Raw genomic sequence first — 17,607 nt, forward strand, 5'->3', positions numbered from 1 at the left:
CAACCCTCACAACAGCTGAAACCCTCATCCTTTGTTGCACGCAGATTCGACCATTCCAAAGCTCTCTCCGGACAGCCTTCCAAATTCTCCCCTCCAGAAGCTTAAGCTCACCCAAAACTCTGCTGTCCCATTTCCTAACTCGCACCAACTCGCTTTAGCACTGTACTCGCCAACTAACTCCAGCACAGCACTGAGAACGCGCTGCACTGTTGGAGGTACAATCTTTTAGATGAGACACAAGACAAGTTCACTTCTGCCTGGAAGATTCCACGGCACCAATTCGAAGAAGAATAGGGGAGTTCTCCCCGTTGTCCCAGTCAAATTTAATTCCTCGATCAACATTAAAAAAAGATTATTTAGCCATTTAGTAGTTTGCGGGAGCTTACTGTGTATAGAACTGGCTCCATATTTCCTACTGCACCACTTCAAAAGAACGTAATTGGCTGTATAACCTAGATATTTGGCTGTCGTGAAATGAGTTATACAAATGCACCTCTTTTTCTTTTTATTAAACATTGGCTCCCACTCTACCAGTATCTGCGTTTTAAAATTCTCATCATTTTCAAATCTCTCCCTGGCCTCATCTCCGTTTCTCTTTTCTACCTGCAAAATCCCCACAGCCTTGTATACATCCGAGATCTCCACGTCACTCTGCCTGGCTTCTTATGCATCTCCAATTTGAATTGTTCCACCATTAGTGGCCGTGCCTTCAGCTGCCTGTGCCTTAAGCTCCGGAATTCCCTCCTTATGCCCGCCCATCTCTTTTCAGTTGCATCTTAAAACCAATCATTTAACCAAGTCTTTAGGCACCAGTTCGAATGTTTACTCCATGGTCATTTTTTTAATCTGATTACCCTCTGGAAATGTTTTGGAACATTTTTCAATATTAAGAGGAACTCTATATGTGCATGTTGTGACTGCATGTACAAAGTGTATGCACGCATGTGCATGTGCGTGAAGCACATCCTGACATCTAACCAAATGTGTGCATTTGAACCCCACTCCCTGGGCGGGATTCTCCGACCCCACGCAGGGTCGGAGAATTGGCGGGAAGCGGCGTGATTTCCGCTCCCGCAGGTCTCCTAATTCTCCCGCCCGGTAAAAAACCGGCGTTGTGCAAATCCCGCCGGCAGCCTGTGAAAACAGCTGGCGCCGGCGGGATTTCTTTTTTTTAACAACTAACCTTAAATCTCCGGCCCGGATGGGCCGAAGTCCCGCCGCTGGGAGGCCTTCTCCCGCCGCCGAGGTGTACACCACCTCGGAAACGGCGGACTCAGCGGCGCGAGCGGGCCCCCGGGGTTCTGGGGGGGGCGGGGGGCGATCGGACCCGGGGGGGTGCCCCCACGGAGGCCTGGCCCGCGATCGGGGCCCCCCGCTCACTCCGCGGGGCAGTGCCGTGGGGGCACTCTTTCTCCTTCCGCGCCGCCACGGCCTCCGCCATGGCGGACGCGGAGGAGAACCCCGCATCGCGCATGCGCCGGCAGTGAGGTCAGCGGCCAGCTGCCGCTGACGTCACTGCCGGCGCATGCGCCGACCGCCGAAAGCCTTTCGGCCAGCCCCGCTTCCGACTGCGCCGGGTGTTTGCGCCAGTCTACCGGTGCAAACTGCTCCGGCGCGGGGCTGGCCCCCAAAGGTGGGGAGAATTCCCCACCTTTGGAGGAGGCGCGACCCCTGAGTGGTTGGCGCCACTCCCCTACGCCGGCACCCTCCGTCACGCCGGGTAGGGGAGAATCCCGCCCCCTAGGTGCCCTGACACTCCAGAGTACTTTCAGCCCTTCTGGTTCTTCCCTACTTGGACTCTGACATTAGCGTGGATCCCTGGAGCCTTGGTGGTCAACACTAAATGCGGTTCTAAACTTGTAGTCAACATTTAAATATTGGGCTAATAATTGTAACCTCCGCAAGCAACGAGGTTAAAGCACGGAACTTAATGATATTTAAAAGAGTCGCAGGTTTCAGGCCTCCCAATTAAAAATGACTTGCGGGTGGCACAGTGGCTGGCATTGCGCCAGGGACCCAGGTACATTTCCAGCCTCGGATAACTGTCCCTGCGGAGTCTGCACGTTCTCCCCGTGTCTGCGTGGGTTTCCTTCAGGTGCTCCGGTTCCCTCGCACAAATCCCAAAAGACGTGCTTGTTAGATGAATTGGATATTCTGAATTCTCCCTCTGTGTCCCCGAACAGGCGCTGGAGTGTGGTGACTAGGGGCTTTTCACAGTAACTTCATTGCCGTGTTAATGTAAGCCTACTTGTGACACTAAGATTATTAACCCCCTCTTCTTTGTCCATAACCCTGTCAAATTCTTGGCTGCAGTGCTTAAAACCGAAGTAGCCATGAAACCTTTCTCTGCGTATAAAACTAAACGTTAACTCCACCGTAGAAGAATAGAAGGTCAGAAGTTCATTACAGGTACCAATGAGGTGACAAACTAGTGACAAGTTTCACCTCATAGAAGTTAAATGAGGAACACAACTTTGTAAAGTCATTGGATATGGTTGAGGGGCAACCCAAAAAGTGTTCCAAATAGGGCACGGGGGTGTTTCCACTTGTGGGGGAATCCAAAGCTATGCATCATAAATATAAGATAGACACTAATAAAGTCAAAGGGAATTCAGAGGAGTATTTTACCATGAGAGTGGTTAGAATATGGAACCTGCTAGCATAGGATGTGGGTTGAGACAAATAGAATAGATCCAGTTCAGAGGAATCTAGGTGAAAACATGAAGGGGAAAGAAATAGGATATTTGATCAGTGAGATGGAAGGAGGCTCGTATGGAGCATAAACACGGTAGTTAGGTCAAATGGCCTGTTTCTGTGCTGCAGACCCAATGTTAAGCCATTCAGTCGAGCAGGATGCCAGTGAGTCGCTATTAGAGGTGGGAATGTTGGCAAATCTTTTGTTGGCAAGGGGCCCTCAAGCCCCAGCCAAGTAATTTGTCGTGGATCAGGCGTCAAGCTGGCCAACCTCCATCAGACCACTATTTCTGTTCCACTCCCCCTCCTTTGCCCAGTATAATGGTTTACACTCGTTCTATGCAGCACGGTTTTGTGTATATAAATAAAAACATTTACAAACACAGCTTTATTTACCTCATTATAACTGGAATGAGCTCAGCCCTGTGTGGGGCTGACACAATGGTTGTCTCCTCTGCAATGCTGAAGTGAATGATTTCTTCTTTGAAGCTCTTGTCCTCTAGCAGTCGCTGGAGGTTTTCCCTGTACAAAGAAACCAAGATTAATTTAAACCAGAAATGTAAATGTTAATGGAATTACAAGAGATTTTTCTCCATTGATTTCAAACATTGGATCATCAAAGTCTTGTAAAATGTACATCACATTTCAGTCAGCGGATTAAATATTTAAGGCTAATTCTGTCTCCGGGTGTCAGAGACCTGATTTATAAGAGGTGCTAATGTGAATATTGTGGAACAGGCCGCGTATGGCCACGTCACGGTCAATCAGAGTGGACTTGCCAACCAATCAGTACCTAATTTGGTGTGATAGTATGAAATTTGGCATTCTTGTGTTTGCCCTGATGAGTGTAAGGTGAAAGGTATCAGCAACATCTTTTTCAGCAATACTCCCAAACTGCCTAGTGCAAAAAGCTTCCACTTTTCTGTCCAAGAACATTTCAATAATCACCCAAATACATATATTGGTGATGGGAGAGAACGTTTATGGGACAGAACGTTTATGCTGAAATGGAATATAAATGGGCCATTACAATAAGTCAGAAGGTGTTTAAAAAGCCTCAACTGCCACCTCAGCCCAATAAAGCTGAAGAAGCTGAAACTAGGACATTGTTTTAAATTCATCCGCAGGATGGTGGCATCACCGTCAAGGTTGCCCATTCTGCTGTCACCTTGAAAATAACTGAGTGGCTTCCTTGGCCATTTCAGAGGAGAGTTAAAAGTCACATTGCTGTCGGCCTGGGGTCGCAGAAGGCTTGAGGGGCTCCACTGCCCTTATTTCTCATAATACAGGATGAAGTAACTGGAGCTGTAATGGACATTCTCTACTGATATCCTTAGCTGCGGTTTGAACCTCCAATCTACTCGATCGAAAGCTTTCTCAGCGTCAAGGGAGACGATCACCTCTGGTGTCCTCTCCCCGGATGGGGTCAATATTACATTCAGCAGGCGCCTGATGTTTGCCCTTGACAAACCCGGTCTGATCTTCCGCGCTCATATCTGGCTGGCAGCTCTCCAGGCGCCCCATCAGCAGTTTTGCATTAGTGTTTAAGAAATGGATCTGTATGATCCACACTGTCGGGTCTTTGTCCTTTTTGGGATCAATGGGCCAGCGTGGGAGGCAGGGCCCCCTTTGACAGCTGAACATCTCCTGCAGGTGCGGGGCCAACGCTGCTGCAAATTGTTTGTAAAAGTCTACCAGGAACTCATCCGTTCCCGGTGCTTTCCCTGACTGGAATTAATGCATTCCACAATTTCGCCCAGCTTCCAGCCCTTCTTTCCTGTCCTCTCCCACCACTGCTAGATCCAGTCAATCTAGGAACTGTCCTTCACCGAGACCCCTCCGGGGATTCGGAGGTGTATAGACCTCAATAAAAGTTTGCATCAACCTCGTTTGGGTCTGCTACAGTCCTACCATTTCTGTCCCTAACTTAAGCTATTTCTTTTGCGGCTGCTTGTTTTTCTTAGCTGTTGTGCCAGCATGCTGCTCACCTTGTCTCAATGTTCGCAGAGTGCCTCTTGTGCCAGGTGGAGCTGGCGGACTGACTTCCTTATGGAGAGCAGCTCAAATTCCACCGGCAGCTTTTTCCTCTCCGACAGCAGCTCCATGGTTGGGACCGTGGAGTACTGCAGATTCATCCCCTGTATGGAGTCAATCAGCCGCTGCTTGGCTGTCCTGTCTTTCCTGTCCCTAAGGGCCCTATGAGCTATGATATCATCCCCAAACACCGCCATCAGTGCCTCCCAGAATGTGGTGATACCGGCCCTATTTAACCCCCCTTCATCTGCCAATGGTTGCCCATGCCCCTCTTGAATTCTTGCAGTGTTAAATACATTAAATCCTTTAATAAAATTTATTAACAGAGGCATGGGGCAGAATAGTATTACCTGTAAGGCAACAGGTGTGGGTGTTTGTAAGTGAGCAGACATTCCAAGGCGATTTTCTGCACATCCTGGTAATGATGACATAGCAACTAAAATGGAAAAAGAACAGTTTAAAAGACGTGTTTAACAGCAGGAAGAGAGTGGAAGATACCATGTGTTCCGAACCATATACCCGACTAATACCTGTGTATACAATTCCTTCAGCTTGGGTTCCAGGTAGAGAGATCTTGGGTTGTTAAACTTTGAGAAAACCTTCAGGTGAACAATCAATTGTCTGGAACAACATAAATTGCATTAACATTTTCAGAATTTGAAACACGTCAAGGATAACACGTTTAAAAATTGCAAAGGACTGGAGGGCTGGATAATATTAAAGCATAACCTACATTCCATTGGCAAAACAACATGGGTCTCTGCACTTATACCACAAATGTGTCACGTGAAGGATTAAATGCTTCAGTGGATTATGTTTTGATTCGCAGAACAGACCTTTTACCCATCAAAACTTGGGTCTACAGAGCTGCTAGCTTAGTTAGTGTCATTCTTTCCACGGTCACAAAGTTGCAGTTTCAAGCTCCACTCAGAGCAAGCGCGTAATCTAGTCCGACATTCCAACTGAGGGAGTGCTGTTTTGTCAGAGATGCTATCCCCTTGATGAGATATTACACCAAGGCCCCAGAGTGGCTGATCCAGAAGTTCAGAACAATAATAACTTTAAAAAAATAATAAATTTAGAACACCTAATTATTGTTTTTTTTCAATTAAAAGGGCAATTTAGCGTGGCCAATTCACCTACCCTGCACATCCTTTTGGGTTGTGGGGGTGAGATCAGACACTGGGAGAATGTGCAAACTCCACACGGAGTGACCCAGGGTCGGGATTGAACCCGGGTCCTCAGCGGCGTGAGGCAGCAGTGCTAACCACTTCACCAGTTCAATAACTTGAACGTTTAATTGCATCCTTAACATAATAAAGCATCCCTTCTCTGAAATACAAAATTCAGCACCACGTCAGGTAGAGAGACATTGGGGCAGCTGATCAAAAGCTTGGTCAATAAAGCTTTTAGGAGTGCCAGAAAGAATAAAAAGATGTGCAGAGAGTTGGGGAGATTTAGGGAGGGAATTCCAGAATTTAAGGCCTTGGCAACTGGAGATGTGGTAACCAATGGTACAGTAATTAAAATCAGGGATGCGAAGGCATCAGATCTTGGAAGGTTGTGGGGAGAGTGGTTACAAAAGAGAAAAGATTGTCGAGCATCTATTTCATGCAATTAACCAACAGTAGTAAATTTTGGGGCAATACCATTTTGGAAATATACTCCTGTATGGCTATAGGATAGCCTCAATCTGCTCCAGTGTCCTCCCACAGTCTAAAGATGTGCTGGTTAGGTGGATTGACCATGCTAAATTGCCCTTAGTGTCCAACAGTTAGGTGGCGTTACGGGTTTGCAGGGGAGTGGGCTGAGGTGGGGTGCTCTTTTGGAGGATTGGTACAGATGTGATGGGCCGAATGGCCTCCTTTTGTAAGGATTCTATGATTCTAAACACCCACTAAACACTCGGCTAAATCGCTGGCTTTTAAAGCAGACCAAGCAGGCCAGCAGCACGGTTCGATTCCCGTACCAGCCTCCCCGGAGAGGCGCCGGAATGTGGCGACTAGGGGCTTTTCACAGTAACTTCATTGAAGCCTACTCGTGACAATAAGCCATTTTCATTTCATTTCATTCAATAGAAATGTGTGGATGAGTTCAAGTTTAAGGGAAGTGTTTCTTTGTACTTACTTTACAGCCGCTCTCCTGGGTTTCTTCCCTACAGCAAACGTGGGATCTTCAGGAGCTGCAACCTCAGAGTCGATGGCAGAGCTCTCATCCTTCAGTTCCACAGTGGTTGCCTTCTCATCAGCATGCTGCTGCTTCCTGATGTCCTCAGCTGGGGCTACCAACAAATCCACTGGATAATATTCATTGCTGAATGAAGCAGAGACAGATCACTTGCTAGCAATATTCCCCGAGCTGTGCCCCTTTAAATAGGGGCAATATAGCATGGCTAATTCACCTATCCTGCAGACATGGGGAGAACGTACAAACTCCAGACGGACAGCGACCCGGGGCCGGTCATCTGATCAATGCTTATTCATATAGTGCATGTGGGAACATTATAGTCTTTTAACAGTAATCTCAAGATTACTATCAGTGCCAGTCAGAGTGGAAATAGCAGGATATATATATCAGACAAATACATGGCTGAAGAGATGGTGTGAGGAAGAAGGTTTCAGATTCCTGGGGCATTGGGACCAGTTCTCAGGAGGTTAGACCAATACAAAATGGACAGGTTACACCTGAGCAGGACCAGGACTGATGTCCTTGGGGAAGTATTTGCTAAAGTGGTTGAGGAGTGTTTAAACTAAAATGGCAGGAGGGTGGGAATCTATGCAAGGAGTCAGAGGAGGGGGAATCAAGGACAAGAACAAAAGACCGAAAGGGGAATAAGAAAAGTGATAGGCAGCGAAATCAAGGACCAGAAACAGGCAGGGCCTCAGTGAAAAATTATGGGAACAGAACAAGGAATGATAGAAAGATAAGCCATAAAGCTTATCGTGCCTTAATGTGCACAGCATTCGCAATAAAGTGGATGAATTGCTCACGCAAATAGATGTAAACAGGTATAATATAGTCAGAATTACAGAACGATGGCTGCAGGGGGACCAGGGTTGGGAAGTAAACATCCAGTGATGTTCAGCATTTAGGAAGGACAGGGAAAAAGGAAAAGGCGGTGGAGTTGCATAACTGGCAAATTGTTAGGAAGAATATTAGCTCTGACAATATGGAATCTGTATGGTAGTGCTGAGAAACACGAAGGGGCAAAAAACTTTAGTGAGGGTTGTATATAGACCCCCAAACTATAGTGGTATGTTGGGAATGGCATAAAACAGGAAGTTGGAGAAATGCAATAAAGGAAGATCTGTAATTATGGGTGACTTTAATCTGCATATAGATTGGACAAATCAAATTTAGAAAAATACCACAGAGGAGGAATTCAGGAGTGTACAGGGGATAGTTTTCTGAAAACATACATTGAGGAACCAAGTAGAGAACAGGCCATCCTTGACTGTGTATTGCGTATTGAGAAAGGAATAATTGGCAATCTAGTTGTGCGAGATCCCTTAGGGATGAGCGATCATAAACTGAAAGAATTCTTTATCAAGGTGGAGTGTTACGTAGTCGATTCCTAGACTCGGTCCTGATATGAGGCGCGAGTTGGTTACGATCGATTGTAAACCATTATTTAATGGGATGATGGTGAATAGACGATAGCAAACATACAAATTTATGAGAAAAAAACAACAGACTTGAAGATTGGGAGTAATTTAAAATTCAGCAAAGGAGGCGAAAATCAAATAAGAGAGTAAGCTTGCAGGGAACTGATTGTTAAAGCTTCTATAGGTATTTGAAGAGAAAAGGGTTGATGAAGACAAATGTAAGTCCTTTAAAGTCAGAAACATGGGAAATTTATAATGGTGAACAAAGAAATGGCTGACAAACTATTACATTGGTTCTGTCTTCACAAAGGACTCAAAATCATACCAGAAATATTGGGGAACACAGGGTTTAGTGAGAGGGAGGAACTGAAGGAAATCAGTTTCAGTAGGGACATGGGGGCAGCACGGTAGCATGGTGGTTAGCATAAATGCTTCACAGCTCCAGGGTCCCAGGTTCGGTTCCCGGCTGGGTCACTGTCTGTGCGGAGTCTGCACGTCCTCCCCGTGTGTGCGTGGGTTTCCTCCGGGTGCTCCGGTTTCCTCCCACAGTCCAAAGATGTGCGGGTTAGGTGGATTGGCCATGCTAAATTGCCCGTAGTGCCCTTAAAAGTAAGGTTGGGGGGGGGGGGGGGGGTTTATTGGGTTACGGGTATAGGGTGGATACGTGGGTTTGAGTAGGGTGATCATTGCTCGGCACAACATCGAGGGCCGAAGGGCCTGTTCTGTGCTGTACTGTTCTATGTTCTATGGTGTTGGGGAAATTGATGGGACTGAAGGCTTATAAATCCCGACAGCCTGATAATCTGCATCCTAGAACACTGAAGGAAGTGGCCCTAGAAATAGTGGATGCATTGGTGGTCATCTTCCAAGATTCTATAGACTCTGGAACAGTTCCCATGGATTGGAAGGTAGCTAATGTAACCCCACTATTTAAAAAGAGAGGTAGAGAAAATATAGGGAATAGACCAGTCAGCCTGACATCAACAATGGGGAAAATTCTAGAATCCATTATGAAAGATTTAGTAGTAGAACAGAGCAGTGGCAGAATCGACAGAATCAGCATGGATTTATGAAATGGAAATCATGCTCGACAAATGTACTGCAATTCTTGAGGATGTAACTAGTACAGTTGATGAGGCGGAGCCAGTCAATGTGGTTTATTCAAACTTTCAGGTGCCTCTCAACAAATCCCACATAAATAACTAGTGTGTAAAATTAAAGCGCATTGGATTGGGGGTTATGTTTTGAGATGGAAAGAAAACTAGTTGACAAACAAGAAACAAAGAGTAGGAATAAACAGGTCTTTTTCCAAATCGCAGGCAATGACTAGTGGGGTACCGCAGGGATCCCAGTATATATTAATGATTTAGACGAGGGAACAAAATGTATAATCTCCAAATTTGCAGATGACACAAAAGTGGGGTGGGGCGGTGAGCTGCGAGGAGGATGCAGAGATGCTGCAGTGCGATCTGGGCAAGATGAGCGAGTGGAAAGGATGAAGGAGCTAGGGCTTTTCTCTTTGGAGCGGAGGAGGATGAGAGGCGACTTAATAGAGGTTTAGAAGATGATGAGGGGGATAGATAGAGTGGACGTTCAGAGACTATTTCCTCAGGTGAATGTAGTTGTTACAAGGGGGCATACTATAAGATTCAGGGTGGGAGATATAGGAGGGATGTCCGAGGTAGGTTCTTTACTCGGAGAGTGGTTAGGGTGTGGAATGGACTGCCTGCTGTGATAGTAGGCACATGGAGCACACCAGAATGACAGGGAGTGGGATAGCTTGATCTTGGTTTCGGACAAGGCTCGGCACAACATCGAGGGCCGAAGGGCCTGTCCTGTGCCGTACTGTTCTATGTTCTAATAATCGTGCTCTGCTTCTTTTTCTATAATACACCAAAATTAACGTCCAATGTTGTGAACATTAAACATTTCTCATCTTTAAATATTTGTTCTGATCAGGTGAGACTTAACAACACAGCATTTATTGCCCATCCCTAGTTGTCCTGTGGCCATTAGGCATCAACATTGTAGCAGGAAACTGGAGTTACATGCAGGCCACATGGGGCGATTCCCCATTCTGTTCCATGCAGTGTAGTACTGAACCCAGTAGGCTTTTGAGGCAACCCGTCATCCTTAATGCCCCACAAGTTACTAGATTTATTAAATTAGATTTCACCCTGCAGTCATGGTTGGATCTGATCCTTCAACCTCTGCCTAACTGGCCCGGATTAGTCTATCATACTCTGCTTGCATTCTCCACATCTACAAACGGACTGCCCTACTCTTAAATCTTAGTATCTCTGAAAGGATAATTTTACTGGGACTGTGCCAATTGCAACGAGATGGAGATTACGTTGAACTTGCGTAAGACACTAACTCAGTCTCAGCTGGAGTATTGCATCCAGTTCTGGATGCCACACTTTAGGGAAGGTGTGAAGGCATTGAAGAGAGTGCAGCAAAGATTCATGAGAACAGTTCCAGGGATGAAGAACTTCAGTCTATCTGGAGAATTGGAGAAGCTAGGACTGTTTTCCCTGAAGAGAGGCCGAGAGGAGATCTGATAGAAGTGTTCAACATCACAAGGAGTCTGAACAACAGATAGCGGAAAACCGTTCCCACACGTGAAAGGATTGAGAACAGATGTCAAGTAATTGTCAAAAGAGGGAAAAACGATAAGAGAAAAACTTTTCACGTAGTAAGTCTGGAATTCACTGCCTGAGTGGTGGAGGCAGATTCAATCCAAACACTCGAGAGGGAATTAGACGGTTACTTGAAAAGGAAGAATGCGCAGTTACAGGGAGGAAGCAGGAGAACAGCACTAGGTGAAATCGTCATTCGGAGATCAGGTGAAGACGCGATGGGCCGAATGGCCCCTTTCTGCAACAATTCTGCATAAAGCTTTTTCTTGACTTACTTAATAAATCTCAGGAGCAAAGGAGAGAGTTCCCTTGACCGAGGTTCAACTCTGTCTGAAAAGTCACCCATTGCTTTCCAAAGCAGGAAACGGAAGTTGGTGCGATCCGTTCTCTCACAGGATTTAGTTGCCAAGTGAAGTTGATCCTGGTACAATCTTCCGACAATAGCCGTCGGAATACTCTCAGTACTCGGTGTGGCCTCTTCCTTCAGTGCTTCCCCAAATTCAGATTTTAATTCTTGCTCTTTAAAAAGAATGTAGCTAATATTAAATACAAATTTAAAACATTTATATTTGAATAATAGATTATCAATAATTAACATTTACAAGAGCTCAAGGAAAATCATGGATTCAAAAGTTATGAACATTAATAAATCGCTCACCTGGACAATGTCATATTGCAATTACTTCAGTTAAGACACGGAACTAGATAATAATGGGAAAACAGTGGCGTAGTAATGTCACTAAACTAGTAATCCGAAGGTTTACCTGGGCACACAGGTTCAAATCAATCACAGCAGCTGGCAGAGTTTACATTTAATTGATAAATCTAGATTTAAAATCTGGTCTCAATATTGGTGACCATGAAACAAGCAGATTGTCATTAAAAACGAATCTGGTTCACTAATGTTTTCCAACACAGGAAATCTGCCGACTAACCTGGTCCAGCCTGGATGTCACTCCAGTTCCACAGTCCACAATGTGGTGGACTCTTAGTTGCTCTCTGCTTAGCAAATCACTCGGTCGTACCGAACTACTACAAAAGAAAATCGACTAACAACACTGTGGATGTACCTGTACTGCAATGGTTCATGAAAGCAACTCACCACCACCTTCCTTAGGGAGAAACATGGCTGCAAGGCTCACAGTCCATGATAGAATAAAGAAATGCTGGCAGTTAGATCTGGTCTTACACCCATTCCACTGCAGCTATCACACTTCAACGTGATGTCAATGAAAATGAGAAAGCCAAAGAAAATTAATAAATCTGTAACCAAAAGCTGGTCCTAGTAATGGTGACCATGATTGTCAATAAAAACCCATCTGGGTCGCTGATGTCCTTTAGGGAAGGAAATCTGTTATCCTTACCTGGTCGGGCCTATGTGTGCTTCCAGACCTGGAGACTAAAATTTACACTTAGCCGCAACAACTCTAAGAGTGACCGTGGCAGCTTACAGCCTGTGTCACATATCCAAATATACTGACTGAATATGCTCAAAACAAAATGACCACTGGTTTGGAATATTGCAAGGATATTGGAGTGTTAAATAAATATGGGGTCTTTTTCCCCCGCCTACAGGCTTGATAAATGACCCCTGCCTTCTCAATTAGACTGTTATCCTGAAAAGGAGGGTTTTACCAGAACAACAAAATAATACTACATGTGGTGATTCGGGTGAATCACAACGTACTTCACTGCCGGGCAACACGGTGGCGCAGTGGGTTAGCATTGCTGCCTCACGGCGCCGAGATCCTAGGTTCGATCCCAGGTCACTGTCCGTGTGGAATTTGCACATTCTCCCCGTGTTTGCGTGGGTTTCGCCCCCACAACCCAAAAATGTGTTGGGTAGATGGATTGGCCATGCTAAATTGCCCCTTAATTGGAAATAAATAATTGGGTACTGTAAATTTATTTAAAAAAACATACTTCACTGTCTGTGAAGCACTTTGGACAGCCTGAGGTTATGAAATGTTCTATACAAATGCAAGTCTTCCCATCTGTGGTGTGATGGCCTTGTTACAAAACACCAACATTTCTCCGACCAATGCAATGAGAGATCAATTTATGTATTAAAAAACATTTAAAAAATCTCCTAAGATAAAAGCAAATTCCTCCGGATGCTGGAATCTAAAATAAAAGCAGAAAATGCCAGACAATATCAGCAGGTCTGACAGCATCTGCGGAGAGAGGATGGAGCTAACGTTTCGAGTCTGGATGATTCATTGTCAAAGCTCGACATTGCATTTTCTGTTTTTGTTAAAAAATCTCCTGGATTTGGTTACCTGCAAAGTGTGCTGCCTGGTCCAAATGTTCATAATAAACATGCCAGAATGCTTTATTTTCCATTCCATTTGCATGGGATCTGGAAGAAGAAAAGATGATAGCACAGAATATTTAAAAATTACAATTAATTTCTTTTCGGATCATCTAATGTTCAATTATAAAATTAGGTTATACCAAATATTCTTAAAATCACACCAAATTCAATAACAATATACATGAAAACAACACTGATTTGGATAAAGCAGAAACTGAACAAAACGTGGTTACTTTATTATATCCTTCCACATCGGTTAACTGCAAAATCAAGTGTTTATCTTAAAATTCCTATTTCTTAGCCTCTACTGATTATCAGCATTGAAGAAGGGTCCAAATGTTTACAGCCTTTGAGATTAATAATTTTTCTTTCTATGTATTGGGGTGTGGCAGGGGTTTAAGCATGAAAGTCATCAAGTACTTTGTAACTTAAGTAATACTTACACAATTAGCTCGACCACTGGGTCCCACAGTGCACTGAAGTTTATATAAAGCATTCCTATTAAATACTGAAGAGGAACCTGGAAAAAGTAATACAAACCAGTAAACAGAAAACTCAACAATCAGCACAAACTATTCGAAACATCCATCACATATAAACTGCCACGTAAGCATCAACCAATTTGCCATTTAACTGAGGTAGTAACCTGTTCTGACTTCACAGATCGCCGATATCAAAAGAATAAGATGAATAAGTGGCTAAATAGAAATCTTCTTGCACAATTACCTAACCTGAAAGACAGACAGCAGCAGGTACCGGAGCATTGCTAGGAATACACAACAGGTTCAGTCAACATCAGTAAAGAGAAAATACATCTTAATTATGGGATGCGGGGGGAGGGGGAAGAGGGGAGGAAAGAGTCGGTGGCGCAATGGTAATGTCACTCGACTAGTAATCCAGAGGATCAGGCTAATTTTCTGGTAGAATTTAAATTCAATTGATAAATCTGGAATTGAAAGCTAGTCTCGTGAACCTACCTGGTTCACGAATGTCCTTTTGGGAAGGAAATCTGCCATCCTTAGCTGGTCTGGTCTACATGTGACTCCAGATCCACGGCAATCCACACTTTCCCTCAGTATTGACCCGGCAAGCCACTTAGTTCATTCGGCAAGGAGGGACGGGCCACAAATGATGGCCTTGTCAATGATGCTCACATACAATGAAATATTAAGGATCGAAAATGCATCAGGTTTTATCCATGAAAGAACCCAGGTTCAAAATACTAGTTTGGTTTTCTCTTTCCAGATGTTGGCAGCCCTGCTTTGCATCTCCATTACTTCCAAACAAAAAGGCCAAAATAGAATGAACCCCAGATCAACTAAACCAGATGTCAATATTATTTTGGGGAATGCAAGTGTACCATTGCTGGTCTTAGTCCAGTGGGTTTGATCCCTTGCTAACACTTCAACACAAATATAAAAGAATGGCCCCACTCCCTACCTCATCATACAGGCTGTCAGGGACGCACATCTGTACCAGATCATGTCTTAGCTTCCTCAGATGTAATAATTTCTCCCTGTAGTCATGAACAGTTGCAGGGACAAGCTCAGCTTGGAGTAAGATGGCAAATACAGACTGAAGATCTCCATCATTCTCATCCTACGCATTTAGAAAGCAAACATAGGAAAGTTTGTATTTTGATGGCAATCATTGTATTAAACCGCTGCAAAGTCTAAACACAATTTCTGATCACGTTTCCACGTTATAAATTCCAGCCTCCACAATTATAATGGAAACCATGCAGCTAAACGATGCACAAATTACCTCAGATTATTGAAGATGGGTGAAGGTAATGTTTTCAGCCCAGCTCATTGGTCTGTAAACAGATATCTCAAAAATTAATGGACAAATTTAAATGAAATCTGATACCCAATAGGGTTCAACCCAAGGAAGGATTGAATAGTTTTTGGTAAAGTTGTGGATATTGATCCAGATCCTGACATTTTTGAAAGGATCCATTAATGTTAGGAAATGGGGGCGAATTATTTTTATTTATTTTTTTTAAATGTTGCGGATTGTTTGTTTTAGAATGTTGTTAATGGCCATAACTGCTGTGCTGAAATGTGTCACAACTCTCAAAACGTGAGCAGAGTTTTCAGAACAGAGGGAGACATGGCATAGTGATCATTTTAAAATTTATTCACGGGATGCGAGTCTCGCAGGTCAGGCCAGCATTTATTACCCATCCCTAATTGTTCTCGGGAAAATGGTGGCGAGCCACCTTCTTGAACCACTGCAGTCCACGCGGTGTAAGTACACCCAGAGTGATATTAGGGAGGGCGTTCCAGGATTTTGACCCAGTGACAGTGAAGGAACGGCGATATCGTTCCAAGTCTGGATGGCCAATGTCTTGGAAGAGAACTTCCAGGTAGTGGAGTTCCCAGGTATCTGCTGCTCTTGTCCTTCTAGATGGTACCGGTCTTAGTTTTGAAGGTGCTGTCTAAGGTTAAATGTTACAGTATTTGACTAGTAATGCAGAGGCCCAGGCTAATTCTCTGGGGACATGCGATCTAAACCCAGTATGGCAGCCAGCGTGATTTGATTTCAATTAATAAAATTATGAAATTGAAATCTAGTCTCAGTAATGGTGACCAGGAAACTATGACTTATTGTTGTAAAAACCCATCTGGCTCACCAATTTCCATTAGGGAAGAAAATCTTCCATCCTTACCTAATCTAGCCTACATGTGACCCAGGTCAGCAGCAATGTGGTTGGCTCTTGACTGCCCTCTGAAATGACTCAGGTAGCTGCTCGGTTCAAGGGTAATTAGGGACGGGCAACAAATATTGGCCAGGCCAGTGATGCCCACATCTTATAAAAGAGTTGGATGCAGATTTGGTCTGAAGCCTCCTCAGTGAGATGGAAGCTCTCCGTAAAATTCTGACAGGGCTGGATGCAGTGATGGGCGTTTCCTCGGGCTGGGCGGGCCAAAAGCAAGGGGTCACATTCTCAGGATAAGGGGTAGGCCATTTAGGGCTGAGGTGTGGAGAATCCTCTTCACAGAGGGTGGTGAACCCTGTGGAATTCTTCACCATAGAGGAAGATGGAGTCCAGATCACTGAGTATATTTAAGGAAACGGAGAGATTTCTGCACCCCAAAGGCTTCAAGGGGTATGGGGTGGGGGGAAATAGGAGTATGGCATTGAGATAAAATATGAGCCATGATCACATTGAATGGTGGAGCAGGCTTGAGGGGCCAGATGCCTTATACATTCTCTGATTCTCTATATCAATACACAGAGATTTTAAGGTGAAGCTAGACTAACACTTGAGGGAAAAGGGGATGAAAGGACATAGAATGCGATGGGGGGACGACTCTTTCGGACAGAATCACCAGTTGGCCTGAATGAACCATTTCTGCACTTATGTCATTTTATTTGTGTCCAATTATTTCCATTGCCTTTCTCACAGGGTGGAAATTTCATACCTCAACTTTTTTACGTAGCTGCACTTCAAAATGACTCATGATCCTCAGTGTAAGCAGCCGCACCTAAAACACAGAAACCGGCAATGTTTATAGAAAACCAGTGAACAGGAAATACTCAAGAACTGTAAAACAGAGCAGGTATCGGTGAGTATGTTCATTATTGATCGAATCCAGAACAAATGATCCCAAGTTTGCCGATTTGATTACAAGCACGTGCTTGTGCAGTGATCTAGATCAACACAGAATCACTTAAATTTTCTTCTGTTGAGACTAAGCCAAAGGATCCCTAAAGTACAGAAAAAGAGGCCATTCAGCCCATCGAGTCTACACCAACCCTCCGAAACAGCATCCCATCTAGGCCCACACACTTCTGCCCGATCCCTGTAACCCCACCTAACCTGCACATCTTTGGGCACTAAAGGGGCAATTTTAGCATGGCCAATCCACCTCACCTACACATCTTTGGACTATGGGAGAAAACCAGAAAACCCAGAGGAAAGCCTCGCAGACACGTGAAGAACACGCAACAGTCGCCCAAGCTTGGAAGTAAACCTGGGTCCCTGATGCTATGAGGCAGCAATGCTAACCACTGGGCCACCATGTCGCCCCACAAAATAACTAGAAAATGTTTAAGACACAATACTTACCATTAACACATCTATAGAATTCTCAGCTCCTGCTGCAGAATAAAATTGCATGCAAAATTCTACTTATAATGACAGCTACAGCTTCAGAAACTGGTTTAATTGATGGAAGGGCCAAAAATCAGAGGTGACCAGCTTAAAGAACCAAAGGCAGCAAAACATTTTCCACACAGCAAGTGATTGGGATCTGAATGCACTGCTCGAGAATGTGGTGGAAGCAGGTTCAATTCGGACTTTCAAAAAGGAAAT

The 17,607-nt window shown here is 44.5% G+C and overlaps 1 protein-coding gene across 1 annotated transcript in view; it reads right to left on the reverse strand.

Moving 5' to 3' along the window:
- utp20 (UTP20 small subunit processome component) overlaps window positions 1-17,607 on the reverse strand; it is a 141,080-nt gene that overhangs the window by 89,759 nt on the left and 33,714 nt on the right. Inside the window, exons 17-25 of the mRNA XM_038780162.1 lie at window positions 16,715-16,777; window positions 14,727-14,885; window positions 13,730-13,806; window positions 13,252-13,331; window positions 11,248-11,491; window positions 6,856-7,041; window positions 5,259-5,349; window positions 5,079-5,164; window positions 3,091-3,216 (exon numbers count right to left, since the gene is read on the reverse strand). Of these exons, the coding sequence (XP_038636090.1) occupies window positions 3,091-3,216; window positions 5,079-5,164; window positions 5,259-5,349; window positions 6,856-7,041; window positions 11,248-11,491; window positions 13,252-13,331; window positions 13,730-13,806; window positions 14,727-14,885; window positions 16,715-16,777 (1,112 nt within the window). The remainder of the gene's footprint in view (window positions 1-3,090; window positions 3,217-5,078; window positions 5,165-5,258; window positions 5,350-6,855; window positions 7,042-11,247; window positions 11,492-13,251; window positions 13,332-13,729; window positions 13,807-14,726; window positions 14,886-16,714; window positions 16,778-17,607) is intronic.

The sequence above is a fragment of the Scyliorhinus canicula genome, chromosome 20 (genome assembly GCF_902713615.1).
Source record: "Scyliorhinus canicula chromosome 20, sScyCan1.1, whole genome shotgun sequence".
Classification (NCBI taxonomy): Eukaryota; Metazoa; Chordata; class Chondrichthyes; order Carcharhiniformes; family Scyliorhinidae; genus Scyliorhinus; species Scyliorhinus canicula.